Here is a 19,660-nt window from a genome sequence, read left to right on the forward strand (position 1 = left end):
CTCTAGAAAAGAGGACAAAGGCCTGGTCTATCCAGGTGTACAGAGGTTAAACTTCCTGAAGGCAATAGCAATGTTTAGCTCCTATGCAAGGCTGTAGACTACATAAATTACTAGCTTTTTGAAAGTGGCAATCTAAATATCTTAAATAATGATGTATTAATACTGGCTTGAATGTCCAGGGAAGGTCAGGCTCTCTCTTGCCATCTGATTTTATGTTAAGTGATATGGGCTTCATCAGTGTCTCTTCTGAAGCTGGTTTTGAGACTTCTGATAGCATCGATGAAGTCAAGATGGTTTATTCAAGGAGAAAACCTTTCCTTTCCAGAACATATATGAAAGATGGAACCATTATTAAAGAGCTATTGCAGTACCTAGCAAAGTTGCAACAGGGTAAAATCACCCTTGCCCAAATCACACCTTTAGCATATTGTATTTGTCTGGAGGTGGATTACACTTTGGTCTTATGTCTCCTTCAGACTTAAAAGGCAAAAAGCTTGGCACAATAAATGAACTCTCTTGTCTGTTATTATGTGAAAAGTTTCCCCCAGCTCAATGAAGAATTGTGCAAAATCTGGGCTTTGGCTGGGAACCTCTACCCTTCTGTATAGGACTGTGGTTGTCTCCTTGCTCTCGTGTAGGAAATTTCACCTTGGATTTGGTTTAGTGGGGAAATATTGGTGGTCGGTGAATGGTTGGACTAAATGATCTTAAAGGCCTTTTCCAACCTTGGTTATTCTATGATTCTATGACTTCTTGAGCCATGGTGTGAACCCAAGTCTTCTGTGTGCCTGTTTAGTGGGATAAAGGTTCTCTTTGGTAAGGGTTCTGTGCTTGGATACATCCTGCCATTAAGAACCACCCTAGTGAAAAAGTGTAACAGAAAAACTGGAGGAGGTCCTGAAATGAAGTTGCACTCACCCTCTTTCAGTCCTTTCAGTGTGAGATCAGGCTGGTACCAAGGGCTGTGTTTTCAGATGGGGGCTTTGTCTGGAGATCAGGGTTGAAATGAGTCCTGTAGCTAGCACTACTGTGTGGAGATGGCTTGTGAATGAAGTGCCTAACTTCAGTAGGCTACTTCCTGAGAGGGGTAGTGATATCGAAGGGGTATTCATCCTATCTTATAGGTCATTGGTTGTAGGAGCTGAAAGCAAGTTTCAGGTTTCACTAGATGTGGCTGGTGAATAGGGTGAATTAATTTGATGGGAAAATAACACAATTTAAGGGCTGCCCTACTGATGTCTCTCCAGTGAGGTAAAGGAGTAAACCTTTTAGCATCCACTATAAGGGGGAATATAAGAAAGTATTGTTGTATCTTCCTGCTGTGCGGATTCTAAGCAGGCCTTTCTCCTCCCCTCCCCCCCCAATGAATTTGTGTTTAGCATCTATTAAATCTCAAAATGCATAAAGTTCTTCTTAAACATTTCCTTTACATTTGGGCTCAGTCCACAGAGTAGGAGCTTATGCTGCTCAGTAAGTTAAAATTTGAAGAGATTTAGGAAAGTAATTAGGACCAATGTGATTCAAGTAACTGTTTCTAACAACTACCTACTAGAGAGTGTGGGGGTGGAGGCGGGGGGAGAAGCCACCAAAAATATTTGTTCGGAGTACTCTGGATGTTGAGTGAGACTTTTTTTCCCCTTCTAAAGCATGGTAAAACTGTATTAGAGAAACCATAATGTGAAAGAGCTTTAACAGTCAGAAACAATGTATTTATTTGGAAAGCAGTATCTCTTATAAAGCAATGCAGTTAAACCAACCCCAGAGTTGCTCTGGTTTAGAATTCAGGTGCAGCTGTACTCAAGTGGAGGCTTTCACAACCCTCCTATGTTGACTGCTCCCCATGCGGCAGTTTTTGCACACACAGTGATGAAAATGCAGATGAAAATGGGATGCTTCCTCTTCCATCAGGCTTTCTGTTGCCCTGAAACCAGGTCTGCCTATGCAATGTGTGAATTTCAACCTTGTATGCTGACCTGTACCCACTTGATGAGCCCTCGGATACGCTGGGTGGGCAATGCAGCCCCTTGTGGGGGTGGAAGAACAGGGCAAAAAGGTATTGGCTTACTGCTGATGTGTCAAATATCAAAAGGAGAAAGGCTTTTTCTCTGTTCTGTCACCCTGATTTATTAGATGTTAAGGAAGACAAAGTGCCTGGCCATACAAACCTGGCTGTTTGGGGAAGGTGTGTGAAACGGTTAATTTGCTTGTTCTGCACAAAAATGTAAAGTGTGGGTTCTCTGGTTACCTGCTGCTGGAAGTGTTTGGACAGGTGCCGTGTTTCAGTGCCTGTCTGTCACAGCTGCCAGCTCACACTGATGGCAATGCCTTGTATTGGGGTTGCCCTGGCTCTGGGCAGTGCTGGTTGTGCTGAGAGCATCTGGGCCGGGACACTGCTGCCTTCCTTTTCCCTACCCTCATAAATCCATCTGATTGAGAGCAGACTGTCTCAGCCCTCTGCCCCCTCTTTGGGGTTCTTCCTTGGAGGGGGAAGTGATGCTTCCCATCTATTCTCCATGGGTCTTATCTCTGAGATTCGTGACCTATGAGCTTCTTTTCCTTTTAAGACTGGGTTATTATTATTTTTTATAAATAGGAGCTTTTCTCGAAGGCACACCCAAATGTCATCCTCTTAAATTTATGACTAATCTCCATCTGTATGCACACTTGTATACATCCAATTAAATACATGCTTATGACTGAGGTTACAAACTCCCCGTTCACTCAATACCACGAATGAAGACTACTGCAGATGGACGGAACCGAAGAAGACCAGCAGTTTCTCTCTGAGCACCTCTATAAAGAAAGGGGAAAGGATCGTCTACAGGAGGGCTGATGGGTATTTGCACAGAGCCTTGAAGGCGCAAGGATGTCGAAATACCAAACGTGTGTGTGTGCGCGCGTACATAAAAACCAATTCCTTCAAGGGTTGGATTACTTAATCCATTAGTCACTAATCTCTCGCAATGTTCTGATGGATGTCACGGTCTGAGTTAAACGCGCCGTGAAATCGGCTGGAGCTGGATGGAAGCGGCTCGGGGGTTCCTCCCGCTGTGTGCTCTGCTGGAAGCGCCGCGCTCCGAGCACACCTCCGCTCTCTGTGCACTGTTTGTGGGTGGGGAAGGAGAGGCTGAGGCTGAAGGCTGAGCCACTGTGCTGGAGGCAGAGCAGGGGGGGAGAAAGACCGAGGTATGATTAGAAATCAGCTCGCACTCCCAATTCTCCTTCAGCGTTCGTTTGGGTGATGGTTACAGAAGAGTCAGGGGAAAGAAAGCTTGTCGTTTTTCGTCCTTTTTATTATTACTATTATGAGAACAAGCAGACCTACCCCAAATGACCATTTCAGAGCTTAAAAAAAAAAAAAGAAAAAAAAGAAGAAAGAAAGAAAAAAAAAGAAAATGAAAATGATATTTAAAAAAAAGAGAAGCGCTCTGAGTTGGGGGATGCAATAACTCCTTACCCGATTTCCCCGGGCACTGAAACCCACCCTCTACTATTCCCAGCTCTGTCTTTCTGAAGCTACCCCTATGTCTTGTGGCGGTGCTGAGCAGCCCGAATAGATCGGGCTTTGGGAGCAGCCGAGGGCTGAACGTATTCTGTCACCGCCAACACTCTTATTGAGTCCCGGCGCTGAGATTTCGTCTCTCCGGCAGCCGGAGCCCGCTCCTTTGCCTTGCTCTCGGAGATGACAACTGGGTTACGTCCGCTGTCCTTCGCCAAAGTAGTAATAATAAAAAAGCAGCGGAGGCGCCGGGCACACGCACATCTATTATATACAAACACAAAAAATAAAATACGAAAGGAATCATTGTTTCCAAGCAGTAGAGGGCACGGCATTGGGTGTACGGCGCAGGTGACGGCGCTCTTCTACACCCCTCTCCGCACCCCCCCCCCACCAATAATTAATTAAAAAAGCGGCACTCTCCTCGTGTGAAAAACACTGCTTTTATAAATAACTTAATGTCCTCTTTTCCCACGAGATGTTGGGTGCCGGGCGGGGGGGGGGAGGGGAAAGGGGGTTTGTTTTGGCACGGTGATGCGCGGCGTTGCGGCACGGACCTACGGCCCCGCAGCAGCCCCCGCCCAATCCCCCCCCCTCCCCGCGCCCGCTCCCGGTGAGCAGCGCAGCCCCCGAGAGGCGGAGAGAGGAAGGCAGTAGCGGAGCGGTTCCAGCGCACAGTAAGAAGCACTTGAGGCTTATGGCTATGTCCCAGAGGGCAGTTTTTTTGGCTTGGTTCGAAGTGATGCCCGCCGTCACTTCTTTAAGGCACAGTCACCGAGGCGTCCGCCGGGAGGCTTTGGGAGTTAAAGTGCGGGATCCAGAGCTCCCTGCCCTCTGCTGCGTTACGCCAGGGGGGTTTCCACGGCGTACGGGCGGAACGGGGCTGAGCTCCCCGCCGCCGGCCGCGGCGCCCGGAACGGGATGTAGGTCGGGGATCCCCCGGGGAGCGCGGCCCCGGCGAAGAGCGGCGCCCGCGAGCGCTCCGCCGGCGGCTGCCCCTGGGGATGCCCGTGGGGGCCGCCCAGCAGCAGCGGCGGCTCGCCCAGCCCGTAGGCGCACAGCTGCACCAGGCCCCCGCTGTAGAGAGCGGCCGCGGGCGGCGAGGGCTGAGCGTAAGGGAGCAGCGGGTAGTGATGAGCGGGTAGCAGGTGCGGGGCGGCGGGAGGCGGCCACACGAAGCGGGCGGGCGGCGGGGGCTGCGGGGCGGCGCGGGGCCCGGCCGGCCGCCGGAGGAGGCTCTCGATGGCGAAAGAGCTGGAGAACTTGGCGCCGCCGCCTGCCGCCCCGCCGCCGCCCACTGCCGCCTCCTCCTCCTCCTCCTCGGTAGCGGCGGGGGACGCAGCGCCCGCTCCGGCCGCCTCCTGCGGCGGCTGCGGCGGCGGCTGCGGGGCGGCGGCGGCTGGGCGGGCGGACGGCGGCGGCGGGGCGGCGCGGCTCAGGCGCTTGCGGCGGCGACGGAAGACGCCGTCGGCGAAGGTGTACTCGCTGCTGGGGTTGAGCATCCAGTAGTTGTCCTTGCCCCAGGGCCGCGCAGGGTCGCGCAGCACTTTGACGAAGCAGTCGTTGAGGGAGAGGTTGTGGCGCACAGAGTTGCGCCAGCCCGTATAGGCGCCGCGGAAGAAGGGGAAGCGGCTCATCAGGTAGTCGTTGATCTCGGCCAGGGTCAAGCGGCCCCCGGCAGAGTCGCGGATGGCCATGGCGATCAGCGCGATGTACGAGTAGGGCGGCTTGGGCCGCCGCGTGTACGGCTTCCCCTTGCCTCCCTCGGCCGGAGCCGGCGGCGGCGGCGGCTGCGGCGGCTGCGGGGCCGGGGTCGGCGGCAGGGGCCGCCCGGAGCTGCCGGTGCTGCCGCCCGGGCTGTTGGCAGCGCAATCCCCGTCCGATCCCAGCTCGCTATCGGCCGGCGCAGGGGAGAGCGAGCCGCTGCCTTCCTGATCGCTGCCGGCGTTCAGCTTGTCCTCGTAGTGCTGCGAGAACACCTCCAGCTTCATGGCGGCGGCGCGGCCCCCACGCGCCCCGCTGCTCGGCCCGGCGACCCCCGCCCCTCGGCGCGGCCCCGAGGGGGGCGGGAGGGGCGGCTCTGCCTCCGCTGCCGCTTGGACAGCTCCGCGGCGGCGGCTGCTCCAGCTGCCACCTCCGCGTCCTCCTCCTCCTGCAGCGAAGGGCTCCCCCGCCTCGTCACGCCGCCGGCTCCATGGGGTCGGACCGGAGTCTCTCCTCTCCGCCTCCCCCGGTGGTGCCTGGCGCTCCTCGGGGCGCTCCGCTGCTCCCGTCCGGCGATGCTCCGGGACACGCCGGAGTCTCCTCTTGCCGTTCAGATTCTCCCCGTCAGTGCTCGGTTCCTCGCAGTGGCGCGGACAGCAGCCGGGTGACGGGGGTTATTGGGGTTATTGTCATTATCTCCCTCTTCCCCTGTGGTTCTGCGTCTCTCCACCACTTTCAGACCAGCCCATTATAACGCCGGCGAGAGGCGGAGCCAGGACGGAGATCTGAAAGGGTGGTGGGTGGGGAAGCAAGGTAGCAAAGGTGGGTATGCCCTAATAGCCGTATCAGAGCCGAAATTAGCCCAGATGACAGCGAGGTCTGGTTGGAAGGTTTTTGTTTTTGTTTTTGTTTTTTTTTAGAAACGCGTGTGTATTTTCTCCTTCCAGATGCCTCCTCCATGCCGAGCACTCCGAGCAGAGCAGAGCTCGATGGGATCTGGAGCTCCAGCCCTGCTCCAGGTGCAGCATGCGGAGCGGCTCATAGGTGGCAGAGCAGAACCTGCCGCGCCGCGATCTGCGCTCCCAGCGCTGCGCAGAGCAGCGAGTTGCGATGTGACAGCGCAACAACCTGTCGGAACACCGCGCCGCTCCGCAACCGGGGATCCCTCACGGTTTATGTGGGCTGACAGTCTCTGCCCCTCTCCGCTGCCGTCATACCCAGGGTGGAGGGCGAGGTGGGAGCAGGTAGGCAGCGCTGCGCGAAGGGAGAGGCTGCCACAGCTTTGCCCTTGGCTTTGAGCGTGCTGCTGTGAGTGAAGCACCGTCGCTTGATGTCTTCCGATGGCATGTCTGCAGTGTTAGAGCTGTCGCTCTCCAATAAAATCTTTTATTGAGTTTTTTTTTTTTTTTTTTTTTTTTTAAAGCGACTTGCTTTAACGTTTTCATAACACTGAGACTATAAATTTTCCATAAAACCCGGGACACTGTAATTTTACCTAGCTGCTTTTCTTTCGAGACAAAATAATCACGATTGTTCTGTTTGCTTTCAGCTTTGCACTAATCTTGGTCTTCTGCCCCTTTCTGAAGGCAGATGTTCAGTTCCCTCCAGCAGAGCTGGACGGAGCACCTCAACGATGAGAGTGAGACTCCACTAAAAACTTCAGACCTACTCTGCTGTCCATTCGAAGTCAATTGCAAAACCCTGTTCGACTCCATACAGCTGTAGAGCTGGCATCTGCAAAACAATACCAAAACAGAGGCATCAGCAGAAATCCAATGTGATGCTTCTATTCTATTTCTCTTACGGACACTTTGAATGTTGTGTCCTGGAGTAGGAGTTGGATTGCTCCATGTTTTCCAAAAGCAGTCTGATTCAGCCTTTATTTTAGGATAAATGCTCCAAAATGAAGCATCACTCTGGCTAGGACTACGCTGTGCTCCAGCTGCCAAGGCATGCTGGGGAGGAACTTAAAAGGAGGCAGATTTGAAAGACCCTCAGAAGAAACAAACGGCACTACTTTCGTTCCCCATCTCTTGAATAGAAGAAACATTCCCACACACACCTGCACAACGTTTCAAAGCTTTGCCTTTTTTTTTTTTTTTTTTTTTTTTTGACCTCATGTGGGTCTTAAATTCTAAACAAAAAGAGATCCTCCTGTCCTTTTGGTTGTACCCTTTCTAAGTTTAATAATGGGTTTGATGCCTCTCCCACTAAAGCTGTACCAGTTGAGAAAAACGAGCAATTGAGCAATAAAACTAAGAGGAGGGAGACCTCTCTTGGTTGGCTTCTTGTTGTTCTCTCCTTGCAATGTAAACTGAGATCTTTCAGTGAAGCTCTGCGTTAGCTATAGGTGCCAATGTTTGTTTTTAAGGGTATGGGAAAAAGCCATCGTTCCTTCCAAAACTCGTATTTTCTAAGATGATGCCAGTGGTAAGGGTAGGTTTTTCCTCTTCCTGCCTTTGTTATAAATGGCAGCAAAGTAGTGATGATTTTCTAGCTTACCTTTGATGTTTATTTTATTACCGTTCCACTATTTGTGTGGAAAATGTACACATTGTCTCTTATCTTTATTCAAAGAACTTAAAAAGTCATTCAAATGCTGTAGGTAAACACGTCAGACATAACAGAAGCTTTTCACAGCCATACTTCAAGACAAGGAGTGGATGGCAAAGCTGGTTTTGCAGGATTTAAGAGAGGACAAGAGCCTGTGCTCAAAATAACGCAATTAAAGATAGCTATTAGTGGCTATTAGTGGAGTGGGGGTACCTTCCTAAGATCAACACTGATTTTTGTTTGGGTTCCAGGCCTCCGTGCTGCCTCTCAGCCAATCCCTGTGTAAATTGACATGGAAATCTAATGTGGCTCTAACCTGAGAAAACATATGAAAGTGCTTATGTGAGGGCTGAGCGTGGTTCAAACAGAGCCTTCCCAGACCAAGTGGGAATGAAGTCAAGACCGCTGCCATTGCTGCCCACGAAGGAATGGATGTAGTTTTAAGAAGAGGCAAAGTAGTACAACTGCTCCTGTCTCTCACCACTCACTGAGAGTGTATGTAACCTCAACTCTTTTCCTGCTATAGTTTTTTAAAAGGCACAGTATCGCCTTCAGGTTTATAAAGATTAACACAATCATCGGAAAAACTGATTCTGTTAAGTAAACTTCACATCAAAAGCGCTTTGATGTGCTGTATTATAGCAAAGCCAAACACTCCACCCCCATCACCCCAAGAAAAACCTCCAAAAACCTCTTAGTGAAGCAATGTGAAAAAAATCCAGATTCTTTGTTCTAAAATGGAATGTCTCTTCCTCTTGAGCACAGCAGAGCTGTGCATTTTTTTTTGATGTATGTCCCCCTCTTTTCCTACCCAAAACAGTACCTAATCAAAAACAAAGAAGAGAAATGTGAATGGTGGGTCTTAAATCACACACACAACTTTGCTTCCCATTTTCTGTAGCATTTGATTCCTTTATTTCAGAGTTTGCCAGTGAGTATTTGAAGGTAAGAAAGTTTGCTCAGAGTTTAAGTTCTAGGATTATTCTCCTCTAAATGTAGCAAAATGCTACACCATTGTGTGGCTTTGAGTATGCTTTTGGTTGACCCAGTTGTGTTATTTACATGGTACTTTAAGCCAAGATTTGACACTCCAGCGAATATTATGTAAAGGTGTGTTGCTCTATGGACTTGATTATATTATTATTATTATTTATCTTTCTTTTTCACCTGATCCTTTCTTACTCTCTTTTCTGTCCCTTGTCCCTCCAGATGGCTAACTAGATTAGAGAGTACTTCCAGATAAGATCTTATAAGCACAATTGGTCAACAAATGCCTCTGTGTTGACTGGGCGAGTCCTATAGCTAGTGGTAGGCAAGCTTATTTGTACATCTGAGATGTCCGGCACAGCAGCTGGACAAAGTGCTTCATCATCTCTTTTCCTCCTCCTGTAGCAAGCTGCAGGAGTGCGGTGCCTTGCCAGGAATGATGAAATTGGACAATGCAATACGCTACATGAACAACAATAGACCAGTTCAAAGAGTTCTCTTTGGATGGGCTGCTCACAGCGGGAGACTTGCCTAGCATGCATAAATGAACTACAGAGTCTGTGGAGGTTGGCTAATTACACTATATACATTTTTATAGTTGAAGGAAATCCAGCTGGAGACTAAGCTGTAAGAAAGGAGGTCAGTGGAAATTCATTAGACCTTGAGAGGAAGAGTTTGATCACTGAGGTAGAATGCATGTCTGTGTGAATCCCCTCGTTGTGAACTCTACGGATTTGCACTTTTCCACAGGAACAAGCATTCCCTTGGGGTAGGGATTCCCATGTGTCTTTGGCAAATACCAAGAGCTGAATTTACAGTGGGGACTTCCATTTTGACTTTGATTTTTATAACATGATGTTTAGTTTCTTGGGAGTTGTTGCTTGAGAAGAAATTTTCCCATGCCCAAAGGCTTAGAATCACTTCCTCCTTGTGCCCACTTCATGTCCCATACAAAAGTCTACATCTCAGCAAATTTTTCCTTTGTACTGGATTGTGACAGAATGGGCAGGGACAGATTTTTCCCCTGTGAAGAAGATGACATTATTGCTGTTGTTACTAATGCTTCGTACTACAGAAGTAATTCCTTGTTCTCACACTGTCCTTCCCACACAGATCTCAGAGCTCACCCACTTTACAGCCAAGAATAGTGAAGGGGAGACGTCTTGCTGAAATCTGTTTGGCAAGTCAGTAGCAATGCTGTCTGTAGAACTGAGCTCTTCAGGGTCTTCATCCTGTGCTGCATCCACTGAGGTATCCCCCCACGAGGCCTAATCAGAAGTATTGTGCCATTTAGCAAGCGCTGCTGGAACTGGAATCATGCTGTCAGGAGTCCCAGATAACTTGCAGGTAATTCTTTTTTATTCCTAGCTGAGTTAAGCCTTAAAGGCTTGAATAGAGCTCCACACCAGCATAAGGTGAACCTACATTGCGGATCTGCTGTTTGAGAAGGTACATGGCATAGTACAGGGAGAGGAGGGAGGTTAAGTCAACATAGTGTTTACAACATATTTTGTGATGACTTAATTTAGTAGCTGTCCCCATAGGCTTTCCTTGTAGATGATTACCGGGTTTCATCTAAGCGCAGCAAGAGAAAGAAAATCCAAATGCTGAAAGACTTACAGTTTGTGGATCTCTTCGAGAAGATTGTTACAGCTAGAAAGAAACCAGTACTAGAAGGAAGCAAAGGTATTGATGAATCTGGACGTAATTGTCAGGCCAGAATCGCTTGCTAAGAGACAGACTCCGCAATTACAAGTTATGTTGTGTTATGTTTGTTACGAAGTTATGATTCAGAAGCCGTTTGGTGAAATTCTGTGGCTCTCTGCCAGGAATGGTGAATGTTTCTTGTTACTGGTGCCAAACAAACTAAAAAAGAAACCATCATAGCTTCTTATTGCTGGTGCCAGACCAAATACCTGTTGGCGCCAAACTTGGTATTGGTGCCAAAGGCTTGCTATCACTGGCCCACGATATGAGGAAACACTGGCTGAGTTGTTACAGTAGCCTTTTATTGCCTCTACGTCCATGCATTGAGCAGAATGAGCAACGTGGTAGGAGAAGGGTAAGAAAATTAATCGAAAGCTGAAGGGTTTTGAATGTGTAATAGAGCCACTGAACTTTGCTAGCCTTTTCTGGAATATACCTAAGCCAGTTCAAAAACATATGTATTTTACATGGGTAAACAAGTGACTAGAGATAGTGAAGGGTATGTTTCCATTCAGCTGAGTTACAGTACTATTTATAGCTCTGTGGATTAAATAATGAGTCATCCTGACAATAATATTCCAACTGAATAACCGTAAGTATTCCACATTCTTATTCCTGTTTTTTTTTGTTGTTATTTGTTTTTTTGTTTGTTTGTTTGTTTTTCTTTTGTTTTTTAAATTTATTTTCCTGTTTGTTTTCAAAAAGCTTTTTCTGTGTGGAATCCCTTTGTTTATATAAGCATCAACCAAATACATGAATAAATAATAGTGTAAAAAACTTTGAATTTTGTTGTTGTGTTTTTTCTGTTTTCTCTAGTTTTGTTTGTCAGGATCAAGTGAACTGCATTATTCAGAAGCAGGCTGCAGTGGCCTTCCTAAGGTAGGTGGAATTGTGCAGCAGTATCTCTAGATTATAGAATCACAGAATGAAATGGTTTGGGTTGGAAGGGACCTTTAAGATAATCTAATTCCAACCCCCAGCTACAGACAAGGACACCTCCCACTAAACCAAGTTGCTCAGAGCCCCATCCAGCCTGGCCTTGAATGCTTCCAGGGAGGGAGCATCCACAACCTCTCTGGGTAACATGTTCCAGTGTCTCACCACCCTCATAGTAAAGAATTTCTTCCTCATATCGAGTCTAAATCCGCCCTCTTCCAGTTTAAAGCCTCTTCCCCTCATCCTGTTGCTATCTGACCTTGTAAAAAAGTTCCTCCCCTGTCTCTCTCTCTGTGTTCTGTTCTCCATGTGCCATTTTTCAGTTCCCTGCTTCAAGATCTGAATGGTCAGAATCTAACCCTCTCACCACCTGGCCAACTCTCAGACAGCAGTGGTCTCTTAGAAAATCTGGTCCATGCTGCTGCCTGCTGGCCTTGAGATAGGCAACACAGTCATATTGAAGGTACATCCATTTTGATACCACAGGATGGCAGAGGGAGGGGGTTTATAAAATCCAGACTGTGCTCCAGAGATGAGGTGTGTTCTCCCCATTTTGCAGGTGACAGACAAATGCAGTGAAAGCTTGAGGAGCTGGTTCTTCAGCCACTGCAGTTCTCTACAGCTCTGACAAAGTCATTAGTTTTGCTGAGTTGCATGGGTTGAGTATCTGATCTCAAGTTCCTAGTTGGGTTCTTAAGGGATTAGCTGAGTTTCAGTCTCTTGAAGGTGCAAACAAACATACCGTTGCCTCACACACGTAAAGTTTCTTCCCTAAAGATGACAAAGTGCTTTGAGCAGAGGGAGTTTCTATTTCTATTTTGGAAGTAAATGTTCAGGGATGTGGATGTCTTGGCCAAACTTCTGAGATCTAAGCTGGAAATAGGACACGGGTTTCCAAATTCCCAAACTGCTGCTCTACCTACTAACCCTGTTGTTTCCCTGAACCTTTACATATAGTCGAGTAGATTAATAATTAACCTCCAAGTGGGGCACTTTGAAGCAAATGTAAAATGAAACCAAACACTTGTCCTGGTTTTTAGTCATACCAGATTTGCAAGTAGGGTGTGTTTAAGTGATGCAGGTAGATAAAGTCTTGTTAATTTAGATTAGAGTAGAAGTCAGTGCCTTATCAAAGCAAGTGACTAATTAGGAAAACTATTACCTTTTGGAAAAGAAACAGTCAAACTATCACTCAAAATTATTTTAACTAATTGAAAATTACTGAGATTTACACTGAACAGAGGCTTGTGGAGCTGCTGGAAAGAGGAGGAAGTCTGGGATCTTTTACCAGGAACTGCCAGGGCAGTTTCTTGTAATTTTACTTTTAAATACTTAACAATATATGTTGCTGGTGTGTAAATCTGGTGTGGAAAGGAGAGTCATCAGGGTGCCAAACTCAGAGAATTTAAGCATAGAGCATCAAGCATACGGCTGCCAGTCTCCTCACCTCACCAAGCCACCAGGACAACAAAGTGCTCACGGATGGTTTGAAACGATCCAGTGAATCCAAGTTCTGTAATAACTACGATCAGGCATTCAAGAACCTGCAAGGGTGGAAATACTAGGGCAAATTCATGGTGTGAAAAGAAAGATTACAATCAGACAGTATTTATGTTCAGACAGATACATGCAATTGTGAAGAATCATTAAATAACTGTTAACCACACCTGCGCAGAGCCTCTGGCAATGCTGGCTTATACAGAAACTCGAGAACTGCCATGTGCCTGACATCATACCTTTGGAAGAAAAGAGAAGTCCTGGGTGTTAGCTCAAGTCTGGTAAGTAAAACATAGTCCACAGACTAGAGTCAGTTTATGTTTGTTAGTGATTTTCAGGCCTGTCACACCCAGTATCTTCTCCTTGTAAATCTGTCACTAATCCTGATTTGTTTGGTTAAGACCAGGTCTTACTAAATGCCTCTGAAGCTGCTTTTGATGCAAGGGCTGTAAGTCAGTTAGGATCGAGAGTAGAGAATGTACGTACATGTGTACATGCACATAGAGAGTCTAGTATAAACAATATCTTGACTTCTTTGGGCTTGTAATTGCTGTTGTGACACAGCTGCTTGTTTGCATTCTGTTTACATAGATAATTTTGCTTTAAAAACATAGGGTTTGGCTGTTCTTTTGTGGTGGAGCAATTTTCATAGGGAAAATGACATTTGAGAACACTTCACTTTTTTACTGTAAGAAAAATGAAAGGGAAGCACATGGGGAAGGGAAGCAAATAAGGCAGAGGGATGAGAGGAAAAGGAAAAGGGGACTGTCCTAAAATGAAAATGAAAAGATGGAGATGTGAATAGAGTCAGAGCAGATAGCTCTAAACAAGAGTGAGCTGCAGAGCAATTCCACTCAGCCTGTAGCAAATTCTCAGGATGCCCAAAGATCTCTGATTTCTCTGCTACTTTTGGTGGAGTTTTTTTGGACTGTTCACCTCTAGAGTTTTCCTCAGGGCAGGGAGTTCTCTGGGTTTTCATTTCCCATGGTGCGCTTAGAAGCCATAGTCTTTCATCTGCATTTTCTTGGTCAGGGTATGCTTTTCTTGTCTTTTATTGCTAGGGGTGATTGAAGAGTTTTTATAATTGAATAAAAAGTTAGCAAATGCAAAAGTGAAGGTTGAACATTAACATGTAATTCCTGAAAGGGACTGCTATGCATCAGTTTGGTTTATCTTTACAATTGCAATTCCTCTGCAAAATATATATATTTTTTCTATCCCTAATGCAAATCTTCACAGGCTGTGAAGAACAGGAGTCTCTGAATCAGAAGCTGGGCATGAAGTACAGAGGGGGTTTTCAGGAATGGAATAATATTTCAAAAATTTTCAGACTCCTCTCCTGATTTCAGAGAAGCATAAAGCTCCAGCACTTGTCATTGGCGTATCAGACTACGGAGACATTTCCTCATCTCTTATGAAAGTTCGCAATTGTAGTTTGATTTATTTAGGCTGTTTGAAAGGCAGTCCGTTTTAACTTTCTCCAGCTGAATGGAGTCAATGCCAAGAGATTTAGCAAAGCCCCACATACATTAAAACCTTGCAGTTTTATCAAAGTGTAGGAAAAACGCCCTCCTAGCATGCTACTTTAACACCCATCAGTTCTCTGTAAGTAAATCTTGGTGACTTGAGAAGAGTTTATTTTGAAGGCAGGACGTGAAGTAGCACATTCTGTACCCTCTACCCCAACTTTGGCCTTTGCACGCATTGCTGTTAAAGATTGGCCGCTTGGTGAAGTTAGGTGGAGTCAAACGCAGAAGCAAACTTAATAGGTGGGGCTTTCGCTCCAGTGGGCCAGAATTCAAACCTTCAAAACTTTGGCCGGGCTGATGACTATTCACAGTTGAGATTTTAATTAAATAGTGTTGGTTATGAGAGTTAAGTGTGGAAACTCTGTATTCTATTTTACTACCTCATGTTGCCGAAAGAAATAGAGCCTTGCTGCGTGATTGAAGTGACAGAGCTAAGTGAATAATTCGCAACAAATAATTAATCTAAATGTTTCTAAACGATTCTTACAGAATCTGATTGTGGTTGAGAAAGATTCCTATTATTAATGCTATGGGACTCCCTTTCACAAGGGGAAAGTTTATTTATATAAGATTAATGGGTTGAGGTATAGACTTGCAAGCTCTTCCTGAGTCATCAGACCCAGAAAACATGTATTTTATATTAAGGTTAATACAATCTTCCAAGCAAAAGCATTTATGAGTGTACTTTAACTGATGGGTGTATGATGACTGACATTTCAAAACCTCTTCTACAAACACCTACGCTGGCATACTTTTATGCAGAGGAGTAATCCTAATTAATTTGGGAAAATTACCCTGGTGCATGAGTGTATCCATTACTATTTGAAACATCATGGTCTTAGTATGGTGAGTCTTGCAGATACAATCTTGATCTTTAAAGATGCCCACAATGTCCCATCCGGTCTTTATGGCTACCTTAGTACTAGCAAGTAAAATAGACCAGTACCCAGGATTTGCCCCTGAGGGGTTGCGTCCACGTGGCTTAATTCACCTCCTTCCAAATACGTAGCATCATCTGTTCTGCCCAGAGGGAATGGTCCTTTTTTCATACTATCTCCTGAGCCATACCTGTGAGTCGTGTGAGAAAGCACTAGTTAACGGGGGATAGGCCATGTCAGAGAGCTTGTTACTAGTTGAACAGTGTGGATAATTGCATGCCAGCTCTTGAGACTGTGCCCTGGCTCCTTTTAATTTGCAAGTACAAGCTGTAACAATTGCATTCATTTCACACCTTGAAGCTTTGAGAAAGTGCTGTTGTTTTTACTTGTTCTTTGCAGGAAAGAATTGCACTCGTTTTAGCTTCAGCAGTGTACTTTTGGGGGTGTTTCAGTTGAGTTTTCATTCTGGTGATGCCAAAGGTTTTTGCCTAAGACCACTGCAGGAAATCTGTCTTTCTTAGTCCATTGTGAGTCTTCTATTCCAGAGGTAATATCTATGATGTCCCAAAGAATTGCATTTTAAAAATACCATTTAAGGGCTTGGGTTTAAATGAAAGAGTGGAGGTTTAGGTGAGATGTTAGAAAGAAATGCTTTACTCAGAGGGTGGAGAAGCAGTGGTACAGGCTGCCCAGAGAAGGTGTGAGTGCCCCATCCCTGGATGCATTCAGGGCTAGGCTTAATGGGTTCCTGGGCAGTCTGATCTAATGGCTGGCAAACCTGCCTATGGCAGGAAGGTTGGAGCTAGATGATCTCTGAGGTCACTTTCAACCCAAGCCATTCTATGGTTCTGTACTTTAGTCTATCACAAGAAAACTATTGGCTAGGGTACAAAACTTCTCTGAGGAGAATGGCTTCACTTTGAATAGAGGAGAAGGTAGAGAAATTCATAGGCAACAATAAAAAAAACTTTGAACTGAAAATATAATAGTGAGTTTGAAATGAAAATTTGTATCTTTAACAATTTCTAAATAGCAGGGCTTCTCCAAAAGTAATGCCTCCAATATCAGAGGTGGATGTTGGTGGTACGGAAGTAGAGACTGAACCTTCCCACCAACATTCCAATGCATCTGTTGCTGTGTGATAGACAGCAGCAGGGGCTGACAGAATGGTGCCTGACATTGAAGTGCATCTGAAGCAACAGTGTGTCACTGAATTCCTCCATGCAGAAAAAATGGCGGCCATTGATGTTCTTTGATGCTTGCTGAAAATGTACAGAGACCAAACAAAGGATGTGAGCACAGTGAGGCAACAGGCGTTGCTTTTCAGCAGTGGTGGCAGTGATGTGAAAGACAAACCACTTTCCAAATAGCCATGAAGATAGTTACAAGTGTGGCATTCAGGCTCTTGTTTGCTGCTGGTGAAAATGCATAGCTAATGGTGCTGACTCTGTTGATAAATAGTTTTGTAGCTGAGAATTTGCTTTGTCAAATAGCATCACTGTGTTCTTTGCATCTGTTGTAGCTCCTCCGGAAATAAATAGGAGGCATTACTTTCAGAGTAACCTATGTGTGTGAACTCTGCTTTCCAGAGAGCAAGTTCTCAGAACTGCTGCCTGAATTTGTAAATGCCTACACATGTCACGTCAAGGGCTTGTCATCATCTCAACTCAAAGCAGGTGTTTGCAACATGTGAAAGCAATTGCCTGGGATAGGCTAGAGAGCTCTACGTGTATTTGAGGTGAGCTCCAACCTGCTTCTGTTCCCTTTAGGAAGTGCCTGAAATGCATATCTCTCAGTTTTTAAATATTCAGGATGCTCTGTAAAATAGGGGCGGTTTATTATCAAAAGATACTCTCCTTGTTGATCAAAGTTCATCCTGAAGTTAAAACATACCTGAACATAGTGGACTAAACCAACTCATTGTGTAAAGTAAGTGGGAGTGCTCTTTGAAATTTGTTTCTTGCTTAAAAGCTGCACATTGTGTTCCACCTCAAGGCTTGTTGTTCTCTTCCTTACCTGGATACCACTCACTCATTATTTTTTCTGATGCAGAATGTCTGTTTTGTAACATCTTTCCATGAAAAGCTAGAACACCAATGCTTGCTCCTGGAAAAGATGAGTTAATATATGTATACGTATACCCTGATGCTTGCCTTTGCTTAACCAATAGTAACAAGGATATCTTTACTGATACCTTCCCAAACTGTTATTTCCACTGTTATTGATATGTTGCTTAACAGAACTAGCTTAAGCTTGCCGTACTGAATCTTTCATTGCTTGCATTGCATTCATTGGTTATCTTTTTCTGTTAACTTTCCATATATAACTTAATTATGTTGTGACTAATAGGACGTGTTATCAGATGCTATGGCCTTCAGTGAAGTGTTGTGTGATGACCTGAACAATAAGTTGCACGTTTTTTGTATTTAACTGTCTCTGTTTTGGATGAAGATAACTGCCAGTCTGTGATTGCAACCCTGTTGCCAAAAGAGGTGTGTCTGTTTATGCCAGTGAGGTGACTGACTGATGGTATAAATATAATGGCACGGTAATTACTGATTACAGATACAATAAGGATCAAATTGTTTTTCACACAGAATGCTTTTATTATGCTGGAAGCATATATATATTTTGTCATGTGAATAATGCTAACCAAGAGTATGGTGCTTCAGAGCTGGAAAATTGAGTAAAAATAAAATTAAAAAGTAATGCTTTATTTCTGCAAATAAATGCATTCATCATTGTGTGCATTTGTTACTCACAAGCTATGAACAGTGTTCTCAGGTTTCCTATTATCCAACTTAACAGGAATTACTAATAATAGGGAAGTTGATAAATATACCAACAATTGCTGGTCTTCTAATTGTTCTTCCTTAGGTATCTATTGGTTGGAGCAAACCATGACTGATCTCTTAGCAAAGAAAATAAAATGTATGTACTGATAGAAGTCAGTCTGTGCATGTTCTCAGATGGAAGCAGGCTTTTAACAGCGAATGGCAGCCCAGTGTTTTCCTGTGCAGTCTGTACTTCTCACTGAAAGGTGCAAGCTGTGTGACACAACATGTTGTGACTGCACAGCAAAATGTTGCAATACCTATTGGTCAAAGTATGTAGTATTTCAGAGTTATGCATAATTTGGGATTGCAACAGTCGCAAGTAGGATTTAAGTGATGGGAGCATGTAAAATGTGCTCAGTGCTTCCATCTCATTCATAATTTTGACTCAGCAGTTCCAGCTGATTATTATTAGTTTCTCCAACAAGCCTGGATTGACCAAGGGAATATACCTTAACATATTCAAGTGGTTTCATTAACCTCGGCCTATGCAAAAGTGCCTTTCTAAATTGGATTCACTGCACTAATCGTGGTGCCATTGCGTATTGCATCAAGCAACAAAATAAGCAAGAAGCAAAGTGGTGAAAAATGTCATTTAAACTAGAAGTGAGGCACGTTTCATTAAAAAGAGAATATACGCTTTGTTCATTACAGGATTTGCTAGTGCTTGCAAGTTCTTTCACCTCAATTTGATTTATGCAAATCATTATTTATGAACAGCTATTATCAACAATACTAATAACATCAGTACTATTAATAGTAGAGATTGGGACTAATTGGCTGTTTTGAATTGAGTTTTGTAACCTTTCAATTTTTCTTAGTTCTGTGGTTGCTTAGCAAAATCAGCCCCAGTGGCTGACACAGAACTCTGTTTTCTAGAATAAGATTCTGGCTTAGGACAGAAGATTTGAACCAGAATAAAAGGTGACTGAGGAGTTCTGCTTATGCCAACAAAAATAACAAAGAAATAAAGTCTACGCAAATGCATTCAGCATGTTTTTCTCAGTCATATGAAATGGTTCACTTGAGAGTTCTATAGTGGAAGCGCTATATTTTGGTGGTTCCAAATGATGCGAAGGCATTCTTGTATTAGTTCTCTTCTGTTTCTCTGATGGAAAAGAAATTTCGTGTTCTACCAGCCATTTTTTTTTTTTTTTTTTCCTTCCTTGCTATGGAAAAAGAGGAGTAATATTGACCTGACAATATGCAGAAAGTAGAAGGCACGTTTATGGAAGTGTAGAAAAGGGAATTCTCTGACATTTTACAGTGATACATTCAAAAAGGTTTAAGGATGGCTACACTGTGAGTTATTCTGCAGACTCTATGGGGCCCTTGTTCTGTCTAATGTGGCAGTGATGCACCATGCATGAGCCCTGTGTAAGACACACAAAAAAACCTAAGTGTGAATGATAGTAATGGAGATAATATTGCTTCTTATAAATAGTAATTAATGCTAATTAATGTTGATTCTTTATGTTGTGGCTTGGATGAAACTCTGGCAGGAACTGGCAGACATGCTGATATGAAATCTCCACC

General features: G+C 45.0%; 1 protein-coding gene across 1 annotated transcript; it reads right to left on the bottom strand.

The window, feature by feature from the left end:
- Positions 1–4,120: 4,120 nt before the first annotated feature.
- FOXQ1 (forkhead box Q1) lies at positions 4,121–5,519 on the bottom strand. The gene has a single exon (XM_052697739.1). The coding sequence runs from the start codon at positions 5,488–5,490 to the stop codon at positions 4,342–4,344; it is 1,149 nt and encodes a 382-aa protein (XP_052553699.1). The 5' UTR covers positions 5,491–5,519; the 3' UTR covers positions 4,121–4,341.
- Between the last annotated feature and the right edge of the window lie 14,141 nt (positions 5,520–19,660).

Source organism: Tympanuchus pallidicinctus, unplaced genomic scaffold (genome assembly GCF_026119805.1).
Source record: "Tympanuchus pallidicinctus isolate F22 unplaced genomic scaffold, pur_lepc_1.0 scaffold31, whole genome shotgun sequence".
NCBI lineage: Eukaryota > Metazoa > Chordata > Aves > Galliformes > Phasianidae > Tympanuchus > Tympanuchus pallidicinctus.